This window comes from Echinops telfairi, unplaced genomic scaffold, assembly GCF_000313985.2.
Source record: "Echinops telfairi isolate 266 unplaced genomic scaffold, ASM31398v2 ScPeMD7_7469;HRSCAF=8507_0, whole genome shotgun sequence".
Taxonomy (NCBI): Eukaryota; Metazoa; Chordata; class Mammalia; order Afrosoricida; family Tenrecidae; genus Echinops; species Echinops telfairi.
In genome coordinates, this window is record NW_022111372.1 from 47077576 (window position 1) to 47101937 (window position 24362).

At 38.4% G+C, this 24362-nt stretch overlaps 1 protein-coding gene across 1 annotated transcript in view; it reads right to left on the reverse strand.

Annotated features, from left to right (window-relative positions):
* RNF130 (ring finger protein 130) overlaps positions 1-24362 on the reverse strand; it is a gene marked incomplete at its 5' end in the record, with an annotated part of 144532 nt that overhangs the window by 77036 nt on the left and 43134 nt on the right. The window contains one exon of the mRNA XM_045284680.1: positions 6606-6800. Coding sequence (XP_045140615.1) covers positions 6606-6800 — 195 coding nt within the window. The remainder of the gene's footprint in view (positions 1-6605; positions 6801-24362) is intronic.

The following is a 24362-nucleotide window of genomic DNA, read 5'->3' on the forward strand; positions in this document are numbered from 1 at the left end:
CAAATGTTTTGAGAATGATGAGGGCAATGAATGTACAAATGTGCTTTACACAATTGATGTATGTATGGATTGTGATAAGAGTTGTATGATCCCCTAATAAAACGATTAAACAATAAGATAAAAAATAAAATGAAAAAGAAACCAACAATATACAGCCTTTTATTCTAACTACTTTCACTTAGCATAATGCTTTTGAAGCTTATCTATGCTACAGTTGTATCAGATCATTTCATTTAATTGCTGAACAGGAGTCCATGGTAAGGATAAGCCACATTTTGTTTGTCCATTCAACAGTTGGGGGACATTTGGGTTGACTAATGCTGCTATGAACATTTGTGCACACTTCTCTGTGTAAACAAGTGCTTTCTTTTCTCTTGGGTAGATTCTTAGGAGTTGAATTGCTGGGTTGTACAGCAATTTTTTGTTTAACTTTTAAAGAAACTGTCAAACTGTTTCCAAACTGGTGGCACCATTTTATATTTATACTAGCAACCTATCAGCACACCAATCCACAAATGTAACCTGAACCGCATGTATTTTAACCTGGAGCAGTGCGACCAATGTACTCACTCCAAGTTAAAGGAAGAAACAGGACTTTTTATTAGAAGGGGAATACCGATAATACTCCCAGTAATACAAGTTATCTTTGTGGTGTCCTATTTGAAATCAGAATATATACCTTACTTTGGAATTTACACTTGGGGGAGTTAGAGATAGGTGTTTTACATTAATTCAGGTTTTAAGGTAACCATGGGAAGCAACTGTTAATCATGAGCAAGCAGAGCAATAAAGTTCTTTAAATCTTAGGCTAGTTTCAGGATGTTTTTGTTGACTAACTAGATAGCTTTTAATCACTTACAGTCACTAACACTAATAGGTAAATGAGCTGCCTCTCAAAAGTTATCTGGGCCTTCTATGTGACACCTACATTCAATGTATTTACATTTGAGCAATTAAAAAAATTCCACAGGGACCGCATTAAGTAAAGTACCTCAGGCTAACTGAGTTTTGTCAGGGGGATTTTCTTCCTAACTAGATTAAGTAAAATAACTTTGCTTACAATGTGAAATGTCTCTCCATATAATCTGGATCTTTTAAATTCCTCTCAATAGTATTTATAGCTTTATTATACTTCTGTTAAAATTAGTAATTGTGTTTATTAAGTGTTTTCTTTTTGGTGCTATTGTGAGAATTGTTTTCTTAATTTCAGTTTTATTTTACACTGTTCATTGCTAGTATACACACAACTGATATTAACATAGTGATCTTCCATCCTTCATCCTTTCTCAATTCACTTATTAGTACTCTGACTACTGATTTTTTATATAGATTCTATCAGATATTTCCACATATTCTGTCAATAATGGCAGTTTTAATTCTTTCATTCTAATATGGATGGCTTTTATTTCTTTTTCTTGCTTTCATGCAATACCTAACACTATGTACTAAGTACTGTGCTGAATATGACGGGTGAATGGGGACATCCTGGGCTAGTTTTTTATATAAGGTAGAAAGCAGTCTTTCACAATAAAGGACAATACTAGCTGTGAGGTTTTTATAAATGCTCACAGACTGAAGATGTTTCCTCTTACTCCTAACTTATTGAAAGTTTTCTTTTGCTTTAAATCATGAATGGATATTGGAATCTGTCCAATGCTTTTCCTGAATCTATAGAAATAATGATTTGCCATTTCTTCTATTAATTCAGATGTTAAAATCCCCTTGCATTTCTGGGATAAATCTTTGTTCATCATGGGTATAACCTATTTAATAAGTTGCTGAATCCTATTTGCTAATATTAAAAAAATAATTTTTATGTTCACAAGAGATACTGCTTTATGGTTATATCTGTTTGATTTTGATATCAGAATAATACTGGCCTCACAAACAACCTTATTTTTGCTAATAATGCACCTACATATATATAATGTGGGACATAGTGCACTTATGTAAATAGTGTGGGAGGGTTTCACAGTTGTCAAAGAGAAGTATAATGCTACCACTACTTGCATAAAAATACAGTAAGTTGGAAAATGCTCTCCCTTAATTTTCTGAAACAGTTTGTAAAGAGTTGGATTAATTTTTCTTAAATATTTGATAAACTTCACCAGTGAAGCTTAAGCTGAGCTCAAGTTTTTCTTTATGAAAATTTAAATTACTACTTCAACTCTTGTTATACATTTAAACAGATTTTATATTTATTCTTGAGTTAATTTTGCTAATTTCTGTAATTTTCAATATTTGTTTATTTTAATTAAACTGCTTACTTTTTTGGTGTGCAGAAAAGAGTTAACATACCAGGTCTAAACTGCTATTCTTTGAAAAGCACACTTACTTGGTTCATATTTTCTCAGTTTTTATGACATGTCTTAGTTTCGCAGGCATAGTTCTGCCAAAGTGAATGATAGTGAATTCAGTGTCCTGTGCTGAAACCCTCATTGTTTTCTTAAACAGGATTCAGTCATTTAAGATTTTTAATATGTATAAGTGACCATTTTGTGTATCTTAGTCTATAAAGCTTTCCCACATATGAATATCTGCCTTATCGTAATAATATTTTAAATTCTATACCAGTGGGTAATGTAATAGTAGTTTAAATTCTATACAAGTGCATATATATATATATATATGCCTTAGATATATGAATGGATTTTGAGCTCGCACTTAATCATAAGTCCTAATCTAAGAACAATCAGTTCTTATGATTTGGCCCTGCTTGATACTTGTGCTCATGAAGAGATTGCTGATAATATGAGTGCTTCAGCAGAGCGTAGTGCAGACATCAAATGGTTCCCAGCTATCATAAAGAATAGTGTCTGGGGTCTTAGAAGCTTGTCTTAAACAAGCAGCCAACTAAATGACGTGCCAGCTAAGTCCACTTGGAAGAAGAACACCAACCTGTGTTACCCAAGGACTAAATAATAAAATCCAAGATCAGAGGGGGGAGGAGGGTTGTATTAGAGCTTAATTTCTGAGCATGTGGTTTTCAGAAAGCTATGAATGATAGTAAAAGCCCCAAATTTATTTACTGAGTCTCCATATGGACTAAGCCTCCATTGAATTCCCCAGACCACTGACTAGGGATGTGAATAGTCTTGCCCTCACATAGAGTACACTGCAAAATATATTACTACACAGTTAGGCTAAAAGTTAACATATTACCATTTGTTTTCCTCTTTGATCTATTTTCAGTTTGTTCTAGTTTTTATTATTTTCTTCTTTCTTTAGGATTAAGGTTTTTCTATGTTTTATTCTGTTGTTAGGGGTTTTTTTTGTATGATTTACTTTATATGAAATCCAATATAGGTAAATCTATGTGAAAGTTATTAAATTAATAGACTTCGGGTTATGGCAGGGAAGTTGGGGGGAAATGGGAAACTAATAATAATAATAAGCACAAAAATAAGGTAAAATTTCACTTATAGTTAAATATTACATATAAATATATTATAATAAATCCATTCCCTGTGATGGACTCAAGGTATTTGCAATCATTCACTGTTAAAATTATGCAATAAGTATTTTTATTCATTTCTTCCATGAACATGTAGCAAGAATAACAAGGGTGTAAATAAGAATAGAAAGAGGCTATAAATGATTGTGCAGTATGCAAAATCTCACCAGTGGCTCTCACATGGCTAGAGGTAGAATGCTGACTATATTTCAAGTATTTTCTAAGCATAACTTTTTTTCCTTCATGTGTCATTTGGGATCATATCTGAATGAACAAATCTTTTAAAGAACATAGATATGAAATACACAAACTTATTAAAGAGTTTATAGGTCTCTTCTACAGCAAGAAGCAATTCTTTAAAAATAAGACTGGAAATCACCCCCTTTTGTACAATTCCCAAAATCTTTTAATTAAAATATTCTCATGCTAGCTACTTCTGTGAATTTTTTTGTGTGTAAAGTAATAAAACGGGAAAAAGAAAATATTCTGCTTCATTTAGTTTGTTTCTTTGCCATTAATTTTTTGTTTTGCAGAAAGGAACCAGTCTGGAATGAAGATATAACTTTTTTGAATCCACACATTTAAATAGTTCTTCCCTCTAAAACAATTAAGGACAGAAAACTGGCACTTGCCTACAGACTTGAACTGAAAAGCCACTCTGGAATGCTACTTCCCCGCGTAGACATCTGCCTAAATCAGGCTGCCCTTAATTTCTTTTTGGTTTACTCGACGAAATTAAAAGTTACAAGCCAATGAGCTCTAAGATCATAAACCACATGTTCTTTTTGATTCTTTTAAATTTTCATTAGTTTCAATTTTTCTACAATGAACATGTTTTAGCTATTGTTACAATTAGAAAAACATATTTTAGTTTGAAAAGGCTTAGTTTTAAAACAAGTCACAATTTAAATCTATTTGCATTATCCGGTTAAGATAGACACAAAAGTATAAATGACTCTCAATTAAGGTGAACAAGTCTTTGCCACCTGCCTGAAAATATATATGTATTATGTAAAAAAACCCCATATGGTTATAAGCTAATTCTTTAAACAAGACACTAACATCTTTATGAATGTGGGAGCAAACTTTAACTAGGTTCCACTGTAGAGAGACCACTGGAAAGGAAACCCAGCAAACCTGGGTCTGTTTCGGCTCCATGTCTGAAAAATAAGGACAGTCCTCCCCTGTATGCACATGGGTGCTTTGGATTATGTTCCCTCAAAATATATGTCATAAATCTTAACCTCAATGTCTGTGGTTAGACTCTCATTTGGGAATGAGCCGTCTTTATTATCCCAGGGAGGCAGTGTTACTGTAGTGTGTATCCTGAGTCAATTTCTTTTGAGATGTAAAATGAGATGAGATTAAACTAGGAAGCACAGATGGGGGAGGATCATGTCACCCCACATGAAGCCCCCCCCAGGAGCAGAAGTTCAAAAGAGACAACAACCTTCCTCCAGGTGTGACACAGAGAGAAAGCCTTCTCTTGGAGCCAGTACCTTGAATTCTGCGTTGTATTCTCAAAGAAGAGAAAATGACCTCGTTTGCAAGAGTTACCCACTGGTGGTATTTCTGTAAGAGCAACATAGGGAGCAGAGCTGGCTCAGTCTTAGTGTGAGGCCATACCTCTGGGCTTAAAAGGGTGGAGCCAAGGTTTCTAGAGTAGATATTCAAAGATAAGACCTCTTAGGGTTCTCTTACTGTGGATGACTACTGCTAAAGCTCAGGGCCAAGGAGCCTCTATCCTGAAATCAGAAAGTCCGACCATTTCCAGGCTGCGTCAGAGAAGAGAGGTTTATTTTCAAGTCTTGAGAGATAATATGAATTGTTCTGTTGCACCTTAACCTTGCTGGGAGCCTACTATCCATTTTTCCCCTCCAAATTCTCCCATTTATCACAGAAATATCTACCATGTGCTTGTTCTATCATTGGATTTTGGAAGCAGAAAACTTATTTTGTCCTAGAATGGAATATACCAAAAATCTGATTCAGAAGATAAGATTCCAGACTTGGAGTGATTTGAAACTTTTGAGATGATGTGATGAGGTGAGTACATTTTACATGTGGGAAGAACAGGAATTTTGGGGGCCAGAGGGTGCAATGTTATGGACTGAATTGTGCCCCTAATAATAAGTGTTATAAATCCTAACCTCTATGCCTCGGTTTATAGTTCCAATTGGAAACGGGTATCTTTGTTACATGAATGAGACAGTGTTAATATAGGATGTATCTGAGGCCATCTCTTTTGAGATATAAAAGAGAGATTAAACAAGTGAGCAGAGCAGAGATGGAGTCAACAAATGTCAAGGCATATGGAGATCTCCAAGGAAGCAGAAAATAGAAAGTGAAGAGATAACGACCTTCCTCCAGAGATGACACAGAGAGAAAGCCTTCCCCCAGAGCCAGCACCTTGAATTCAGTCTTTTATCCCCATAAACTATGAAGAAAGAAATTCTGTTTGCTGAATTAACTCACTAAGACAGGGGTCTTATGGGGACTGCCTAAGATTACAAAGATCAAATCTGTCTGTAGCACAGTGCCACACACACACACACACACACACACGCACACACACGAATAAGCCGAGTTTTCCAGCATATTTTTAATGCAGTTTTTGTGGTAAAATTAGGTGCCTTGGCTGATATTCAGCTTATACTCGAGTATATATGGTATATAGTAAGTGCTCAATAAATTGCCACTGCTATTAAATGCTACTTTAGAAATATTTAAAATTCTTCTACAATAAATGAAACATTGCTATTGTAATTATAATTAATAAATCACTTTGAATATTTATCCTAATGAGAATCCTTCCCAAACAAGCAATCCTTGCTAATCCATGACATAAAGGTGAATCTAAATTGAACACATTTTTTTTTCAAACTTATCAAGCAAAATGTAGACTAAGGATTCAATCATAGCCAGTTAATAAGTGCTTATTTATGGACTCTTATGCTCATTACTTAATTGAGAGAGGGAGAAGAGAAAATTCACCTGAAGACAAAATACATGTATTTTAACAGATGGCAACAGGAAAAAAATACACAGTCATAGGATCATGTTAAAAAGGTATATAATTTCAGCAGAGGTAGCCATAGCAATAGCTTCTAGGAGGAAAACACAAAACCTACAGCCCCCTTTTGTTGTTTACCTGGATGAGTCATGGTGACTGGCTCTTCTTTGGATTTGTTATTGTAGATGACTACAGCAACAGCATTGTGGAAAGCAGCCCGTGATATTTTCTCTTTAAATGTACAATTTCCCCTCTGCAGCAAGGCAATCCACTGCTTGATATTAGGAGGAACAAAGAACCGTGTTTGAGGATCACAGCCCAGATGATCAGCAACTAAACAAAAAAGGAAAAGAACACACATTAATTTTTCCTGATTATAAGGAAAAAATGCCCATAAAGTTTTATTATCAAAGCGCTCAACTATTCTCTGAATATGGTTAGCTCTAAAGCACTTTGAGAGCCTTGTTGCCACCAGAGTTATGAATATGTCCAAAAACAACAGTACAGTGAGTCTGAATCAAGATTTGTACAAAGAGCTGCTCCACTAAAATGAACCCTGTGATGTAAATTATAACAGTGACAGTCTCTTGGATAGTTTGCAGATCAATGTCCCCGCAACCCCCAAAACGGACTGATAATATCCAGTATAGGATGGTGAAGAAAAGGCAGAACCCCAAAGTACAATATAACACCAAAACTCATAACCCTAGTTCTGTGCCCTAACTCTGACAGCTACTCATTCATTTGCACTTACAGCCTTTCTACTCCCACAGCAGCAAGGAAAGAGGAGATGAATTCTGCTTGGGGTAGAGGGTCGTGTTGAAATTCATTCATGCTTCAACAAATTTCTTAATAAATATCTATGGAAAGTAGACATTTTTAGCTTTGGTCTGTATTTGAAAGTTTATAGCGTGAAGATAGCTCTGAAACAAAAACTAAATTCACAGTCTTTGAGTAGATTCCTTTGAAAGGGACCCTGCAGGCCAGGGCAGAACTGCCCCTGTGGGTTTCCAAGATTGTAACTCTTTATGAGAGTAAAAAGCATTGGTTTTTTCCCTGGGAATTGCTAGTGGGTTCAAACAGCTGGTCTTGCAATTAACAGCCCAGAGAGTAAAACCACTATATCCCCAGGGCTTCTTGAAGATAATATTAAACAAGAATAACTTATTTCTCTATTTTAAATAAACTCAACAAAACCAACTCACTGCCATTGAGTCCATTTCTATTCATAGTACCCCTACAAGATACAGAGAACTGCTCCTTTGGGTTTCTGAGGCTGTAAATCATTATAGGTATGGAAAGTTTCGTCTTTCTCAGCAGTGGCTGGTGGGTTCAAACTGCTGGCCTGGTGGTTAGCAGCCCAGCACTTTTATTTACTGTAAAAATGACTCACAACTCTACATGAAGACAATTATTAACTTACTTTATGTACTTGTGCAAGGAACAAAAACAAATTCACTGCCACTGAGTTCATGCCAACTCATAGAGACCTTATACGACATGGTACAACTGTCCCTTGTGGGTTTCCAAGACTAATTCTTTATGGGACTAGAAAGCCTTGCCTTGATCAGGTGTAAGGCATCATCAGAACAAAAAATCTTACCATAGTGAATGATGGGGGGAGTGCGGAGTAGAGATCCAAAGCCCATTAGTAGGCCACTGGAGATCCCCTTGCAGAGGGGTCTCGGGGAGGAGATGAGCCAGTCAGGGTGCGATGTAACAATGATGAGAAATACAACCTTCCTCTAGTTCCTAAAGGTTTCCTCCCCGCTCCCACTACCATGACTCGAATTCGATCTTGCAAGACTGGCTAGACCAAAGGAGGTACACTGGTACAGATAGGAACTGAAAATACAGGGAATCCAGGACGGATGAGCCCTATAGGACCAGTGGTGTGAGTGGCAAAACAGGGAGGGTAAAGGGAGAATGGGTAGGAAAGAGGGAACCGATTACATGGAACTGTGTGTGACCTCCTCCCTGGGGGACAGACAACCGAAAAGCGGATGAAGGGAGACGTCGGACAGGGCAAGATATGACAAAATACCCATTTATAAACTATCAAGGGCTCATGCGGGAGGGGGGAGCGGGGAGGGAGGGGACAAATGAGGACCTAATGTCGGGGGTTTAAATGGAGAGAAAATGTTTTGAGAAACGATGTACAAATGCGCTTTACACAATTGATGTATGTATGGATTGGGATAACAGTTGTATGAGCCCCTAATAAAATGTTAAAAAAGAAAAAGAAAGCCTTGCCTTTTCCCCACAGAGTGGCTGGTGGTTTCAAACTGCTGGCCTTGCAATTAGTAACCCAATGCATAACCACTATGCCACCAGCGCATTCTTTGGGGCTGTAAGTTAAATGGCCATTGTTATAGATGTCTCTGTCCTGGACAGCTTCAAATACCAATAAGTACATTTGAATTTGTTAGGTCAAGCTAAATGTTTTATGTATAATCATCATAACAATGGCACCCTGTGAAAACCTTAAAAAGAAATCCCTGACTTCTCTTTACCACACTCTCCAATACACAGCTGGTTCAAATTAAAATGGAGGGAAGTCCAGTAGAAGGTAAAACTGTCCAAATTCACTGCCATCAAGTCGAATCTGACTCAGGGGGTAAGAAGTCACAAAAAGCCAATCTGAGCTGAGTGACAGAGGATGGGAGTCCGATGCACAGAAAAGTGTGCATCAGAGTGGGAGAGGTGAATACAGTATACACTTGATAGACCCAAAAGGGTGCCTCCGGAAGAAAGTGAAGAGAGTCGAAACACAAGAGATGCGTCAGTGGAGAAATGCATGCTTCCATACACCTGGAAGCACAATGCTGGGCAAAAGACCCATATGCTTTACACTGCCGAGAACAGAAAGTGTAGGTGCCACTAACTTCAGAGAAATAATACATCTATTGATTCCCACGAAGAGAGTATTTCCCCCCAAATTATCCCAAAGTTATCATGGTAAAGGACTGCAATGAGAGGACATTTGCTAGCACAGGTCTCATAATACACATTATTATTATGTATTATTATTATGGGAGATAACCAATTTCACAACTTGTCACAGGGGAGAGTATCTACAACCATTACCCATTTGTTTCTGCACTGTGAAATATCAATCCTTTTTCAATCAAATTAAACAGGAAAATCAAACCTTTGTCATAATTGTGGTAGCCAACTATGAAAATTTCACACTGTGAAACTATGAAATCCCCAGACTGTTTTCTTTCATCGATCTCTGTTTTACTGATAATTATGCTTTTTTACAAATAAGCATTTAGGCGATCAAGTGTCTTACTCATTATTTTTCAGAGCACAGTGTTGCATAAACCCCAAAGTAAACGTAGAATCAAGAACACACAAAAAAGAGTTGCATGAGGGCCTTTTGTGAAATATTCTGCGACTTATCTCTTCCTCCTGTGCTTCAATATGTATGTATAGTGTAGTAAAGAGAAAAGAACATTAACTATGGAATCAACAAAATTCTATCTACATCAACTACTTACTATTTAGCAACTGTCATAGGCTATTAAATTGTGATCTTTTAGCCTGTTAAATTGTGATCTTCAAGTTTTACTTATTTATAAAGATTGAAATAAAATTCTCAACTTACATAGCTGTGTATGTGAAAATGTCTACATTTCTTTACTGTTGTGAGCACTTAACTTTCAAAAAAATATAAGTCAACTCCCTTTCCTTTCATTTTACCAATGTCCACTCTATCTTACCAAAGTAAGCCAGTCTGGTGCCTCACTACAACTCAGCTGTACACTTCTATCCCACAACCTTCTGCTCTTAACAGTTTACACTCCCATGTCTCCCTTTCCCCTCAGGTGCTTTCAACAATGTTGCTGTCCACTGAGAACAAGGGTTCAACAACATTCATAATGTCCTAAGAGTTAAAAAAAAAAAAAGGAAGGAAAAAAAATCCCCAACAACATAGCAAGGGGTGTAATCACAAAGCAAAATATTTCACACATAACTGTAGGAGGACTTACACATTTTCCTACAGGAACTCCCACCCACAGGGAACAGATTCTACAAGCTGCACAATCAAAACAAATCCAACAAGAGAACGTAAGAGCAAATTAAAGTTCCTGTGCTCCCAAGGTCCCCTCGGTACGCTGAAAATAAGACTCTGTAAGAATAAGACATGCAGGTTTCAGTTCAAGGAAGTTGTGTTCATTATTCAGAATAAGAAAATACAGTTTTTCATAATCACTTAATACTGAAGTATGCTCTTTTTTATCTCGGTATTCCTCCCTGTGACTAAGAAATACATTAGGAATGAAAAATATTAACAGTTCTAAAGCAGTTTTTAAGAGCACTGATAACTAAGTATCATCAAGTGGCAGTACTTAAAAATTTAGCATGAATTATTTATACCTGAAGCGATTTATTAAGTGCAGGCATATTATAGTATAAAAGAGCTATGTAATTATGCACTATTTACATTAAAATCAACAGAAATTTTGCTCAAGTTAATTATTATTTTGTTTCTATTTTTCTTACCTGTCAAATTCATGAGAGTACAAGGGGCTACCCCCCCCCAAACCAGAACTGCACTTTTCCCCTGTACGCGAGCATCAAGCAACTTGCTCTGAGTTAGTGCACCCAGTGGCATACCTGGAAAGGCTCTCTCTGGTCACAGTGAATTTTTTCATGAAAGCACTTTCGCTAGAACCTTATTTTTTGTGATGGCTGATTTAAAAGGACATGTGGCTATGAAATTTTGTTTCCTGCTCAAGAAAAATGCTTCAGGAATTGTTCTGATGTTGAACACATCTTACAAGGACAGCACTATGGGAAAACTCAAGTGTATGAATGCCTTTCTCATTTCAAAAAAGTGAAATGTCGATTAATGACAAACCTTGTTTTGGATGTCCGTTAAATTCCCAAATGGACAAAAATATTGACTTGTGCATTTGGAGTTTCGTTCCACCAGGTCAGACTGTAAATCAAGCTATTTAGAGGTTCTGAAAAGATAGCACCCAACAGTGTGTGACAAAAAAAGGCCTGATTTGTGGCAAATGGGGGGCTGGTTTTGCAACCGCGACAATGAACCTGCTCATACAGTCCTCTCAGTGTTCCAGTTTTGGGCAAAAAACCAGCATGCCTCTCTTGCCCCATGCACCTGATTTACCTGGCCTCTCTCTGTGAGGCTGGTTTCCGCGAATGAAGAGGGACATGAAAGGGCAGCAATTTGATGAAATAGAAGAGGTGAAGAAAAAAATGAGGGAGCTGCTGTCAGCCATCCAAACAGATGAGTTTAAAAATGTTTCCAAGAATGGAATCGTAGATTTGACAAATGTATAAGTGCAATGGAGAGTACTCTGAAGGCGATAAGGTTGTTCTTAAAAAAAATTAAATACATAGCTTTGGGAACTACATTTTTTTTGGGTACCCCCTCATATATTTCCTCTGCCCTTAATTATCAGTTGTACTATCAGAAGAAAATAAAACATTCAAAATTTAAATAAAATGGTCAAACTACAGATGATACAAAACGTTATACTGTAAAAAACTCAATTTTTTTTCTAATATGGACTTGCCTGTTGAGCCCAAATATTCATGAGACTTATTTACTGCTTGATAAGGGCCATATTAATGATGTCATTTTCACTTCCATGAATATTAACATAAGCAGCCCAGCAACCCACTAAGTATCAAAAAGAAACAAAAGGAAGTCCAACAAAAGGTAGACAATCACATTGACATAAAGAATTTCTGCATTTATTGGAAAGACAGGACAGTCACAGAAATTTTATACTAACAAGACAGTACAGATTAATTGCCAGCATGAGTGCTTCAAAATTTAGGAAAGGAACAGAACAACATAATGTTACAGGTTTAGTGGGTGTTGGAATGTAAGTGGAAAATCAGCCAAGCAGAAAGAAGAGGGATGCAGACGTGACTAGCAAAAGTATACAGACAATGATTAAATCCTTCTCTTGAATTCTGGGGAAAAATCAACTAAGATGATCCGTAACTAAAACTCTAACACCATACAAATTTCAGATGATCAAGTCCCGAGGCCCCAGCTATAACGGGAAAAGAACATTCTGGTTTGAATGACATGTGAATGGTTAAGGTTTCAGTTAAACATTAAATCAGATAGCCCCTTCCCCACTCCACCACTCTGAAAACACCCACTGTGATTCACCTGATTTTCATGATAGGCAGTAGTGTCACCACTTTATTGTCTGTGCATTAGTGTGTAGGTTTCTTCCAAACACGGAGCCGTGATCAGCTTGACTTCAGGTAATAAGAATCCCGCAGGAAAACATTTCCTGCACAAACCTGAGGAAAACATTTCCTGCACAAACAGTCCTGAAAGGTTGTTGTCCTCACTCTGAGCATACAGACAGGTGTCCAAGAGTGCCGCTTGATTTCAGAGACTGGGGTACCTTGCTTCATCTGCCTGAAATGCCAATCCCACTACTTCCTGCTGACCACCTCCTACACCGCAGTATCTTACTAAAACACCTTCCAGAAACCTTCCCTGGCCCTCTAGAGCTGAGTTGGGTGTTGTTTCCATGGCACCCTGACTAGGATTACATCCAGTTTGGCATTTCTTGTACTATATTCCTAACTGGCTGTATATTTTGGAGGCTCTCCTCAATGTGAGACCCATCATCTCCTCCAGCTTGTCTGGCAGATAGTGGATGCCTAACATACTGATGAAAGGAGGAGAAGGACGACAGGGAGATTAAGCAAAATTGGCATAATGAAAAAGCCTGTGTCAAACGTCTCTCTCTGTTTTGGTAATGTTCTGACTGGGGTAATGTTCTATCAGCTGTTACCAACAAGAGAAGTAAAATAAAAATAATTCTAACAATTTATCCAAGATTTAGATGTTTCCATTGCATTGAGAATAAGCAGGTTTCGTTCTGCTTATTCTCTTTCTGATTCCTGCATTAGATTATAATCTCTTTAATCTTTAGATATACCTGGAGTTTATTTTCCCTTTGTTACATTCTAATGTTATGGTTCACAGGAAAACGTATTTTTGCTTCCAATTTCTGAACCTTATTTTTAATGTTCAATTATTATCTATATTTTTATCCCTTTATTCACTCCTATGGACATAGTGCTTTTTTGGGGAACATTTTTATTGGCACCCAATCCACATATCATACAGATTAATAGTTCAATCATATCAAGAAGAATTGTACAGTCATGACCATAATCAATTTTAGAACATTTCCTCAACCAGCCATGATTAAATCACCTTTAAAATGAGTTGTATAATCACAATCAGTTCTAGTGCCCCTCTCCTCTCCTGCCTTCATTGTTTACTCCTGAAATGCTCTCACCCTCCCTATCTCCCACCCCCAACCCTTATATCCCCTATAAACTCTTATATCAGTTATCTCTATGCATCTACTCCTTCTGTGCTTCACAAACTGGGAAACCCAATAGAAACAATAAAAACAAAATAAAGTGGTATAATATAAAGATAAAAATACTAATAATGAGTAAGAAAGAAAAGACTGCCCTCAATATTTAAAAAACCAGAACAAACCCAGGGAAGAAATTTTTGTCATGGAACATGCAAGAGGTATTTTGCACCTAGAACAAATTCAGGTTAGGTCATTAGGAAGGTCAGGTGACTGAGGATCAAGTTCACTCCAGTATAACCAAGATTACAATCATGTCTGTCTGAGGTAAGGCTGTTTGAGACCCTTCCCTGTGGCTACTGGGGGTCTGCCAGCAGTTTAATCTCCCTGGTTACTCTGCAGATGGGTTTGGGGCTCCCACTGTTCTCCACAGCATTCTACAAATCGGGTGTTTATAATTTTAGCTCTGATACTTTTTCCTTCATCGTATTTGGGTTTTGTTATTGTCATCGATGGATCACACGAGCTGGTGCGCTCTTCCACATGGACTTAATTGACTCCTTACTTAGATGGCTGCTTGCTTGAATAAGGCCCCAGGCACGATTCCAATTGATAGGCAGGAACATTCTGCTTTCTTCATCACATCTTGCTGTAGCATCCTTATCTTCAGTAATCACTTCATCAAGGTAGTATTGAGCAGGGCCATGTTATCAGAACTGGCTGTTTTTGGATTGGGGCTAGAGTTAAGTAGGTGCCCAAATCCATCTGCCATGTCCATGGGATGTTCAAGACTCAGGTTTACTTTGGCAGCCATAATATGACAAAATCAAAACCCCAAGACCAACTACACAAATAACAGCAACCCCCCCAAAACAACAACAACAACAAGCAAACAGAATTTTTTTTAACAACAACAACAACAAAACAACAAGAAGCAGAAGGCAGGAAAACAAAAACCCATAGAAACAAAAAAAAAGTACAACATTGTCAATCATCCCCTAGGGTATAATGCGAATGCCCTGAAAACATCACCAATTTTCCAATGACACAGCTCTCTGAACACTGTTGGTAATTGAGGAGTCTCTAGGAACACATTTCTACCTTGAGCCACAACCCATGAGTTGTTGCCTACAAAGTTCTATCTCCCATTCGACTATGCTCTGCTTACTCTATGAATGGGGATTGGTACCAGGGAGGACCTTCCTGGAATAATTCTTCCAAGTGCAGATCTCTGCCCAGACTGAAACCTGTCATGTCATTGCTAGGTGGGCATCGAGATACCAACTATATTGTGAATCTGGGTCCTTTTCCTTTGGACACCCACCAAGCCAGGGGTTTCCCCTAAGGTCCAATGACCACTACTCCCACAGTCCCGAGTCGGTCACTTTCTGCTTCCTCTCCCATCCAAGTACCCCAGTCTTCAGTCCAAAGGTGCAGGTAACTTCGAGGCAGGGCTCAGTTCATTCAGCGGGGCCTCTAGGGTAAGTCCTTCTGGCGTAGCCCCTGCATGATCATCATGGTGCTTAGTATATGGTGTGGTTCACTGAAAGCTGGGTAGAAATGTATTCGTAGTGTCTACCCAGGAACATAAAATCATTGTTCCCCTAGATTCCCTTCAATCATTGTTTAGCATCCCTTCCTGATGTGAGGTTACTTTTCTCCAATAACCCGCCATACTCAACTACCAACCGAACTATCAGTGTCTCCTCCAAACTATAGATTGTCCCCTTCCCTGGTCTTAGCTTGATTTTCTGACAAGCTTCTGCTTCCATTCCTCTGTGTGTGTGGGCGGGGTGGGGGTGGGGCACATTGATTTGTCAGTGTCTTGCCTTGATGTTGTATAACCTCAAGTGGATGGTCACGTCCCATTTCCCCCCTCTTGAAGGAGTGACCCCAGGCAATGTGAGGTCTCCTCCTTCAAGTTGGCTCTTATAAAGTGTGCAAAAGGGAGGTGATGTGTGGCTCATGGCCACTTGGTAGCATCGCTCCTTTTGTTCAGGCATTGGTTCCTAAGATTTGTTTACTTGGTACTTCTTCATATAGTAGTGGATTCATACAATACTTATCTATTCGTGACTGACTTACTTCCCTCAGCATAATGGTTTCCTGGTTCTTTCTTGTCATGTGGCATTTCATGCTTTCATCTGTTTTTTAGAGATGCATAGTATTCCATCGTGTGTAAGTACCATAGTTTCTTTATCCATTCTTCCACTGTAGGGCATTTGGGCTGCTTCCATTTTCTGCTACTGTGAACTGTGCTGCTATGAACATGGGAGAGCATACCCCCACTTGTGTTTTGTCTCATTTCTTTAGGGTATATGCCTAAGAGTGGTATTACTGGATCATACAGGATTTTAATTCCCTGTTGCTTTAAGTATCACCTTATTGTTTTTCACAGTGGTTGTATGTATTTACAAGTTCACAACAGGATATATAAGTTTTCAATCTCTCCACATCCTCTTTGTTTGTTTTTTTTATTTGGGCTAGCATTGTGGGTGCAAAGTGGTAACTTATGGTTTTTAATTTACATTTCCCTGGTGGCTAGTGATAGTGAGCATTTTTTCATGTGCTTCATTGTCATTTATACTTCATTTTTGGTAAACTGTCTTCATATTTTTTCCCCATTTTGTAATTGGGTCTGTTATTTTCTTATTGAACTGTTGTAGAATTCTGTGTATTTTGGTAATTGTGTCTGTCTGATGTGTCGTTAGTAAAATTTTTCCCCAAATTGGGTTCTCATTTCACTCTCCGGATGAAGTCTTTTGATGTGCTTAAGTTATGTAATTTCAGCATGCCCCAATCACCTACCTTGTCTTCTGCTGTGCATACCTCTTCTATTATACTTCTATGTATGCCTGTCAATAGGGCCCTTAAGCTTGTTCCAGGCTTCTCCTTGATGAACCCGAGAGCTTTGAGGTTTTCTTTAGTTCTTTAATCCATCTTGAGTTCGTTTTCGTGCATGGGGAGAGAGATGGGTCTTGTTTCATTCTTCTGCATATGGAAATCCAGTTTGTCTAACACCATTTGTTGAAGAGGTTGTCTTTCTCCCAATGGATCTTTCTAGATCCTTTGTCAAAGATTAGATGTCTGTAGGCTGATGAATTTATGTCTGGGTTTTCTGTTCTGATCTGTGTTAGTCTGGGTACATTAGAGAAACAAATCCACAGATTCATATATATGAGTTTTATAAAAAGGGTAAGTGCACATCAAGAAAACATCCCAGCCCAGTGCTGCCCAAGCCCACAAGTCCAACATTAGCCCATATGTCTGACACCAATCCACAAAGTCCTCCTCCATCTCACAAAACACACGCAATGATGCCGACTGTAGGAGGAAAGCTGAATCAGTGAGTGTGTAAGCATCTCAGCGCTGGCAGGGGTCTCCCCACGGCTGCTCCAGCACCCAGGGCTGCATCAGGGTAGGTCCATGTGGCTTCTCCTCAGGGATGTCTTGCAGGAAGTAAGCCTTGCCAGCTGAATCTGGGAACTGGCTAAGGCAGCTGCACCCTTGTCCGACCACCAGAGAGCAAGAGACCCGAGAACTAGAAAGGCGAGGCTCACACTGAGCCATTTGTCTCTTCAATTAACCCCACATTTTTTTACGGCCAGGTTGGCACAATAAACTTTAACTATTTCATGATCCATTGGTCTATGATTCTCTCATTGTACCAGTACCAGGTGGTTTTGACTCCTATGGCTATGTAGTAGGTTTTTACGTCGGGCAGTGTTAGGGCTCCTACTTGTTTCTTCTTTTAAAGAAGTTCTTTGCTTATCTTGGGTCTTTTACCTGCCCATATGAAATTGGCAATTAGTTTTTCCATTTCTTTAAAGAATTTATTTGGGATGTGAACTGATATTGCATTTTATCTGTAGATGTATTAGGTAGTATTATCATTTTCACAATATTAAGTCTGCCTATTCATGAGCATGGGATATTCTTCCATTTATGAAGGTCCTTTTTATTAAATAAATCATTTTATTGAGGGCTCTTACAGCTCTAATAAACATTACATACATCAACTGCATCAAGAACATTTGTACATAAGCTGCCATCATAATTTTCAAAACATTTTCTTCTTGAGCCCTTGGTATCAGCTCCTCTTTTTTTCCCTCCCTTCCCTCCCACCCTTATCTTTATTTTCATATTTCGCACTGTCTGCTGTCTCCCTTCACCCATGTTTCTATTGTTTGTCTCCCCCCCCCCGGGGGGTAGCTGTACACCAGATCATTGACACCAATTCCCCTTTTCTCCCCCCACCTTCCCCCAACCCTCATGGTATTGCTACTCTCATTATTGGTCTTGAGGTTTATCTGTCCTGGATTCTGTGTGTCTAGAGCTCTTATTTGTACCAGTATACATGCTCTGGTCTAGCCAGATTTGGATAGAACTGGGGCCATGACAGTGGAGGGAGGAGGCAAGCATTAAAGAACTAGAGGAATACTGTATGTTCTGTTGCTGCTATGTTGTACCCTGACTGACTCATTCCTTCCTTGTGACCCTTCTGTGATGGGATGTCCAACTGTCTACAGATGGGCTTTGGGTCTCCATTCCGACCCGCCTTGTTTGTATTAAAATGGCTGTTTGTTTTGGGTCTTCTGATGCCTGATCCCTGTTCCGTTTGATACCTTGGCATCACAAGAGTTGGTGTGCTTCTTCCATGTGGACTTTGTTGCTTCCCTGCTAGATGGCTGCCTGCTTAATTTCAAGTCTTTAAGACTCCATATGCTGTATCTTTCCATAGCCGGGCACCATCAGCTTTCTTCACCACATTAGCTTATGCACCCATTTTGTCTTTAGTGATCATGTCAGGAAGGTGAGCATTACAGAATGCCAGGTTATTAGAACAAAGTGTTCTTGCATTGAGGGAGGACTTGAGTTCCATGTCTTATCTGCTACCTTAATACTTTACCTATAAATATATGTACATAGACCTATATTCCTATTGTTATATTAATATATTCACATGTGTACATGCCTATGTTTATACCTCTATAAAATCTTTTGCCTCCTAGTTCTTTCCTCTATTTCCTTTTAGTGTCCTCTTGCCCCACTATCATGCTCATATGAAGGTCCTTGTTAGTTTCTTCTAGTAATGGTCTGTAGTTTTCTTTGTATAGATTATTTGTTTCTCTTTTTTTTAATCATTAGGGGCTCATACAACTCTTAACACAATCCATACATACATCAATTGTGTAAAGTACATTTGTACATTCATTGCCTGATTATTTATTTCTTTAGTTAAGTTTATTCTTAAGTATTTCATCTTTTGTGATATTGATTTCTATTATCTTTTCGTAGCTCTCGTTCTCTGGTATACAGAAACCTGATTGATTTATGGTTATTACCTTTGTATTCTGCTTCCTTGCTAAATTCCTCGATTCTTTCTAGCAGGCTTTTTGTTTTTTCTATATATATAGGGTCGTGTCACCTGTGAATAGCAAGAGTCTCATTTCTTATTTGCCTATTGATATCCCCTTGATTTATTTTTTGTTGTCTGATGGCTCTGGCTAAAACTTCCAGCATGATGATGAATAAGAGTGTTGATAAGGGACATTCTTGCCTGGTCCATGTTTTCAGTGGGAATGTTTTTAGATTTTCCCCACTGAGCATGATATTGGCTCTTGGTTTCGCATATATGGCTTTTATTAAATTGAGGAATATTCCTTCTATTCTTATTTTGTTGAGGGTTTTGAACAGAAATGAGTGTTGAATATTTCTGCATCTATTAATATGATCATGTGGGTTTTACTTCTTCCCTTATTCATGTGGTGGATTACATTGATTGTTTTTCAAATCAAAGAAAGCTGATGTTGAAACACCTCTGCAAACCTGGAATGAATCCTACTTGGTCACGGTGAATTACTTTTTTTTGATATGCTGCTGTATTCTACTGCCCAGGATTCTGTTGAGGATTTTAGCGCCTATGTTCATAAGGGATATTGGTCTATAATTTTCAATCTTTGTGGGGTCTTTGCCTGGTTTGAGTATCAGTGTTACGCTGGTTTCATAGAATGAGTTTGTGAGTTTGTTGCTCTTTTTTATGTTCTGGAAGAGTTGTGTAGTATTGGTGTCAGATCTTCTTTGAATATTTGGTGAATTCCTCTGTGAAACAGACTGGTCCCGGGCTTTTCTTGGTTGGTAGTTTCTTAATAACCTGCTCCATTCCTTTGTTTGTTGTGAGTCTGTTGAATTTTCAACATTTGTTTGTATCAATTTGAGTGGGGGATGTGTCTCTAGGTCCACTTCTTCAAGAGTGTCGAATTTAAACATGGTTTTTCATAGTAGTGTGTTATTATTCTTTTTATTTCACTTGGACCTGTTGTAATGTCACCAGTTTCATCTCTTGTGCTGGGTATTTACGTCTTTTCTTTTTTTTCCTTTGTTAAGTTTGCCAGTGGTCTATTTTGTTATTCACAACTATGGCTTCTAATAGAATCTGATCAAGGGTAATGTAACAAAGAGGAATTGCTGAAACCCTGGTGGGGACTGAGCATGATAGTGGGACAGGAGGAAAATCAAGGGATATAGAGGAAAGAGCTGGGAGGCAAAGGGCATTTATAGAGGTCTGGATAAAGATATGTACTTATGCGAATATATCTATATGAGGATGGGGAAATAGATCTATGTGCCTTTATTTATAGGTTTAGTATTAAGGTAGCAGAGGGACATTGGGCCTCCACTCAAGTACTCCCTCAATGCAAAAAATAATTTCTTCTATTAAAATTGGCTTTCTATGATGCTCACCTTCCCGACACAACCGCTGAAGACAAAGCAGGTGAATAAGCAAATGTGGTGGAGAAAGCTGATGGTGCCTGGCTATCAAAAGATATAGTGTCTGGGGTCTTAAAAGCTTGAAGGTAAACAAGTGGCCATCTAGCTCAGAAGCAACAAAGCCCACATGGAACAACATATCAGCCTGTGTGATCACGAGGTGTCGAACGGATCACTGAAGACAAAGGGGTGCATAAGCAAATGTGGCGAAGAAAGCTGATGGTGCCCGGCTATCAAAAAGTATAGCGTCTGGGGTCTTAAAGGCTTGAAGGTAATCAAGCGGCCATCAAGCTCAGAAGCAACAGGGAATCCAAGGTGGATGATCCCTTCAGGACCAGTGGTGTGAATGGTGATACTAGGAGGGTAGAGGGAGAGTGGGTTGGAAAGAGGGAACCTATTATAAGGAACTATAATGAGCCCCTCCCTGGGGGATGGACAACAGAAAAGTGGGTGAAGGGAGACGTTGGACAGGGCAAGCTATGACAAAATAATAATTTATAAATTATCAAGGGTTCATGAGGGAGCTGGGAGCAGGGAGGGCGGGGAAAAATGAGGACCTAATGCGGGGGGCTTAAGTGGAGAGGAAATGTTTTGAGAATGATGAGGGCAATGAATGTACAAATGTGCTTTACACAATTGATGTATGTATGGATTGTGATAAGAGTTGTATGAGCCCCTAATAAAACGATTAAAAAAAAAAGAATCTGATGGGCCAGTGAAATTCAAGACAGTTCAACTCAGAAGGTTTTGGCGACTGTTTGATTACAAAGAACAAAGGACAATCACAGAGGTGTATGAAGATGTTTTAAGAATACTGAAAACTGCACTGGTGAGAAAAAGGCCAGGAAAGTTGTGCCAACAAATTATTTTTCATTACGACAGCATACTTGCTCATTTTTCAAGGGTAGAAAAGGCTGTCCTATGAGAACTTTATTGGAAAACCTTACCCCATCTACCTTACAGCCCCTTTCAGACTCTTTCTGTTCCCCAAACTCAAAGAATGTTTAAATAGAACATGACCTGAGTCCCTTGAGTATTCATAAACTGCCATTTTGAAGTGGTGTAAACTGAAGGGCACAAAAATTTTCAAAAGGGCTTAGAGAGGTGGAGGGTATATAGAGAAGACTACTTCACTTTCGATATTTTTATTTAATAAAGGTAGTCATTATTTTATAGTAATACTTTTTGACTTATCCTCATACTTTATTCCTCTTTTTAAATCCTCATCCCATTCTCATTTTTGTTGCCCTTTCTAGTATGTTACTTTTTCTCTTCTGGTAGAATTTATCATAATCATCAGCAAAAGTGGTCTGAATCCCACCTTTTATATAGATTTCTCAGCAACCGTCTATTAATGACCACTCCCTTTTTTTTTCTATCATTGACAGTTACGGGTCTCTTCCATCTTTCTAAAAGAAAAAAAGAAAGACATCTCAAAAGATTCCCTGCTGTTCCCCTTATCCCAGTTTCCACTTATACCTCCTCCTCACTTTTCAATCTTTCTGCTTCCAAACACTCCATTAAAACTGCTGAAAATAAGACACTAATAACCTCCATGTTGCTAAATCCCAGGAAATGTTGTCTTCCATCCAACTGACCTCTCAGCTATATCCATTCTGGCAAGCACGTGCCTCCTTAGGGTTCTTCCACTCCCAAGGACTATATCCTCCTTACTTTCCTCCTAAGAGTCTGCTTTACTGACTTCTTTCCCACAACCCTAGATGCTACCATTCCTGGGCATTTGATGTAGGATTCAGACTCTCTGGGGATATAATACTTACTGTGTAAATGGTATGCTTTCTATTAAATCAGGCCAGCAGCATGCTAAGAATCATGAGAGAAATGTGAAAAATTACACACAGGGAATGGACCCATTTGAACAAAATCTATGTTCTTGACCTTATAGTTTGTTTGGTTTATTGTCAACTTGGCTGGGTCAGGATTCTTAGTGGTTTAATAGTTAGTACCTAGTAATCTCCCATGATATGACCTAACCCAATGTTATCAACTCCATAGGGTATCTGTAGTAAGCAAGCAATCAGTTCTAAGATTAGGGTAGATTATAATCTCCTTAGTCAGGCCATCATTCTAATACAATTGAAAGGAAGTTTCCTCAGAGATGTGAGCTACTTCCTATATAAATGGACACTGTGGAAACACTTGCTTGCTTTTTGCTGGGTTTGGATCCTGTTCCTGGTTCACGGACCTCTAGTTCTTTGTACTAATACCAATGGCCTGCCATATTGCTTGCTGTCAGGAGCCAACAGCTGTCCGCCAGTTGACCTGTCGAATCTTGGAATCATTCACCTCTTCAGTCACAAGCCTGACTGGTGACCTTGTATTCATCTGCCTCTGCAGCCCCCAGTTTGTGGTTTTCTTGTTAATCTTGAGTTCATCAGCTCCTGACACCATTTGAGTCAGGAGAAGCCTCTAGCTTACGTCTAACTCAGCGGTTCTCAAATTGTGGGTTGTGACCCCTTTGGGGGTTGAACAACCCTTTCACAGGGGTCACCCGGTTCATAACAGTAACAAAATTACAGTGATGAAATAGCAGTGAAAATAATTTTATGGTTGGGGCGTCACCATAACATGAGGAACTGTATTAAAGGGTCACGTCATTAGGAAGGTTGAGACCCACTGGTCTAACTTGCAGACTTGAAACCTGCCTGTAAATAGACTGGTCTGCTTTTACCACGGTGTGAGCCATTATAGCTATATCTTTACACAGATATATGATATATATAAATTTCTCTAATATACTGCCATTGATTTTGCTTTTCTAAGCAAAATCAGCTTAGAACCCAGCCTAAGACAATAAATGAACACATATTTTTGAAAACTTCCACTGCTTCACATGGAAAGAGGCACAGGAAGGCAAATCACCCCATATCTAATTGATATCTTTCTAGGCAGGGTCACAGGAGCACCTTGGGGCTTGAAGTGGTCTCTTAATTGCAAACTATCACCTGCTTTATATAAAAACAAATCTTATTCCATCCTGGTATGTGTAAATTTCATCCACATAAACTTATGCATTATGTGAGACCGATCTAGCTCCAAGGATAGACATAAGACTGCAGATGAGCCCATGGGAGTAGAGAAATTAAGTATTTGAAAGATTTTTTTCTTCTATTTTCTATTGGATGTGACTAAAGAAACAAGTTACTCTAATTGTGGTGGGCAGTTATCTTAATCATGACGAGGGCAGTTTAACCCACTACTAACAATCAATTCCAACTCATAGCGATTTTAGAGTTTCTAAACTGTAAATTTTTTAAAATTTTATTAATCTTTTAATTAATAAAGATTAATATTATTACAGCTCTTACAACTGTAAGAGCTCTTACAGCTCTTATTACAATTCAATTCATACATACATCCATTGTGTCAAGCACATTTGTACATATGTTGCCATCATCATTTTCTTTTTCTTTTTTAGTCATTTTATCGGGGGCTCATACAACTTTTTCACCATTCATACATCCATCCATTATGTCAAACACATTTGTACATTTGTTGCCATCATCATTCTCAAAACATTTTCTTTCTACATGAGCCCTTGGTATCAGCTTCTCATTTTCCCCCCTCCCTCCTTCAAGAACCCTTGATAATTTACAATTTTTTTTTCATGTTTTACACTGTCTGCTGTCTCCCTTCACCCACTTTTCTGTTAAGATTGTAAATTTTAATACACAGCCCCATCTTTCTCCTTTGGGACAATCTTAAAATGACATTATACCTATGGATTGCAAGGAGAAGTGGAAAAGACGCAGTTACTGATTAACAT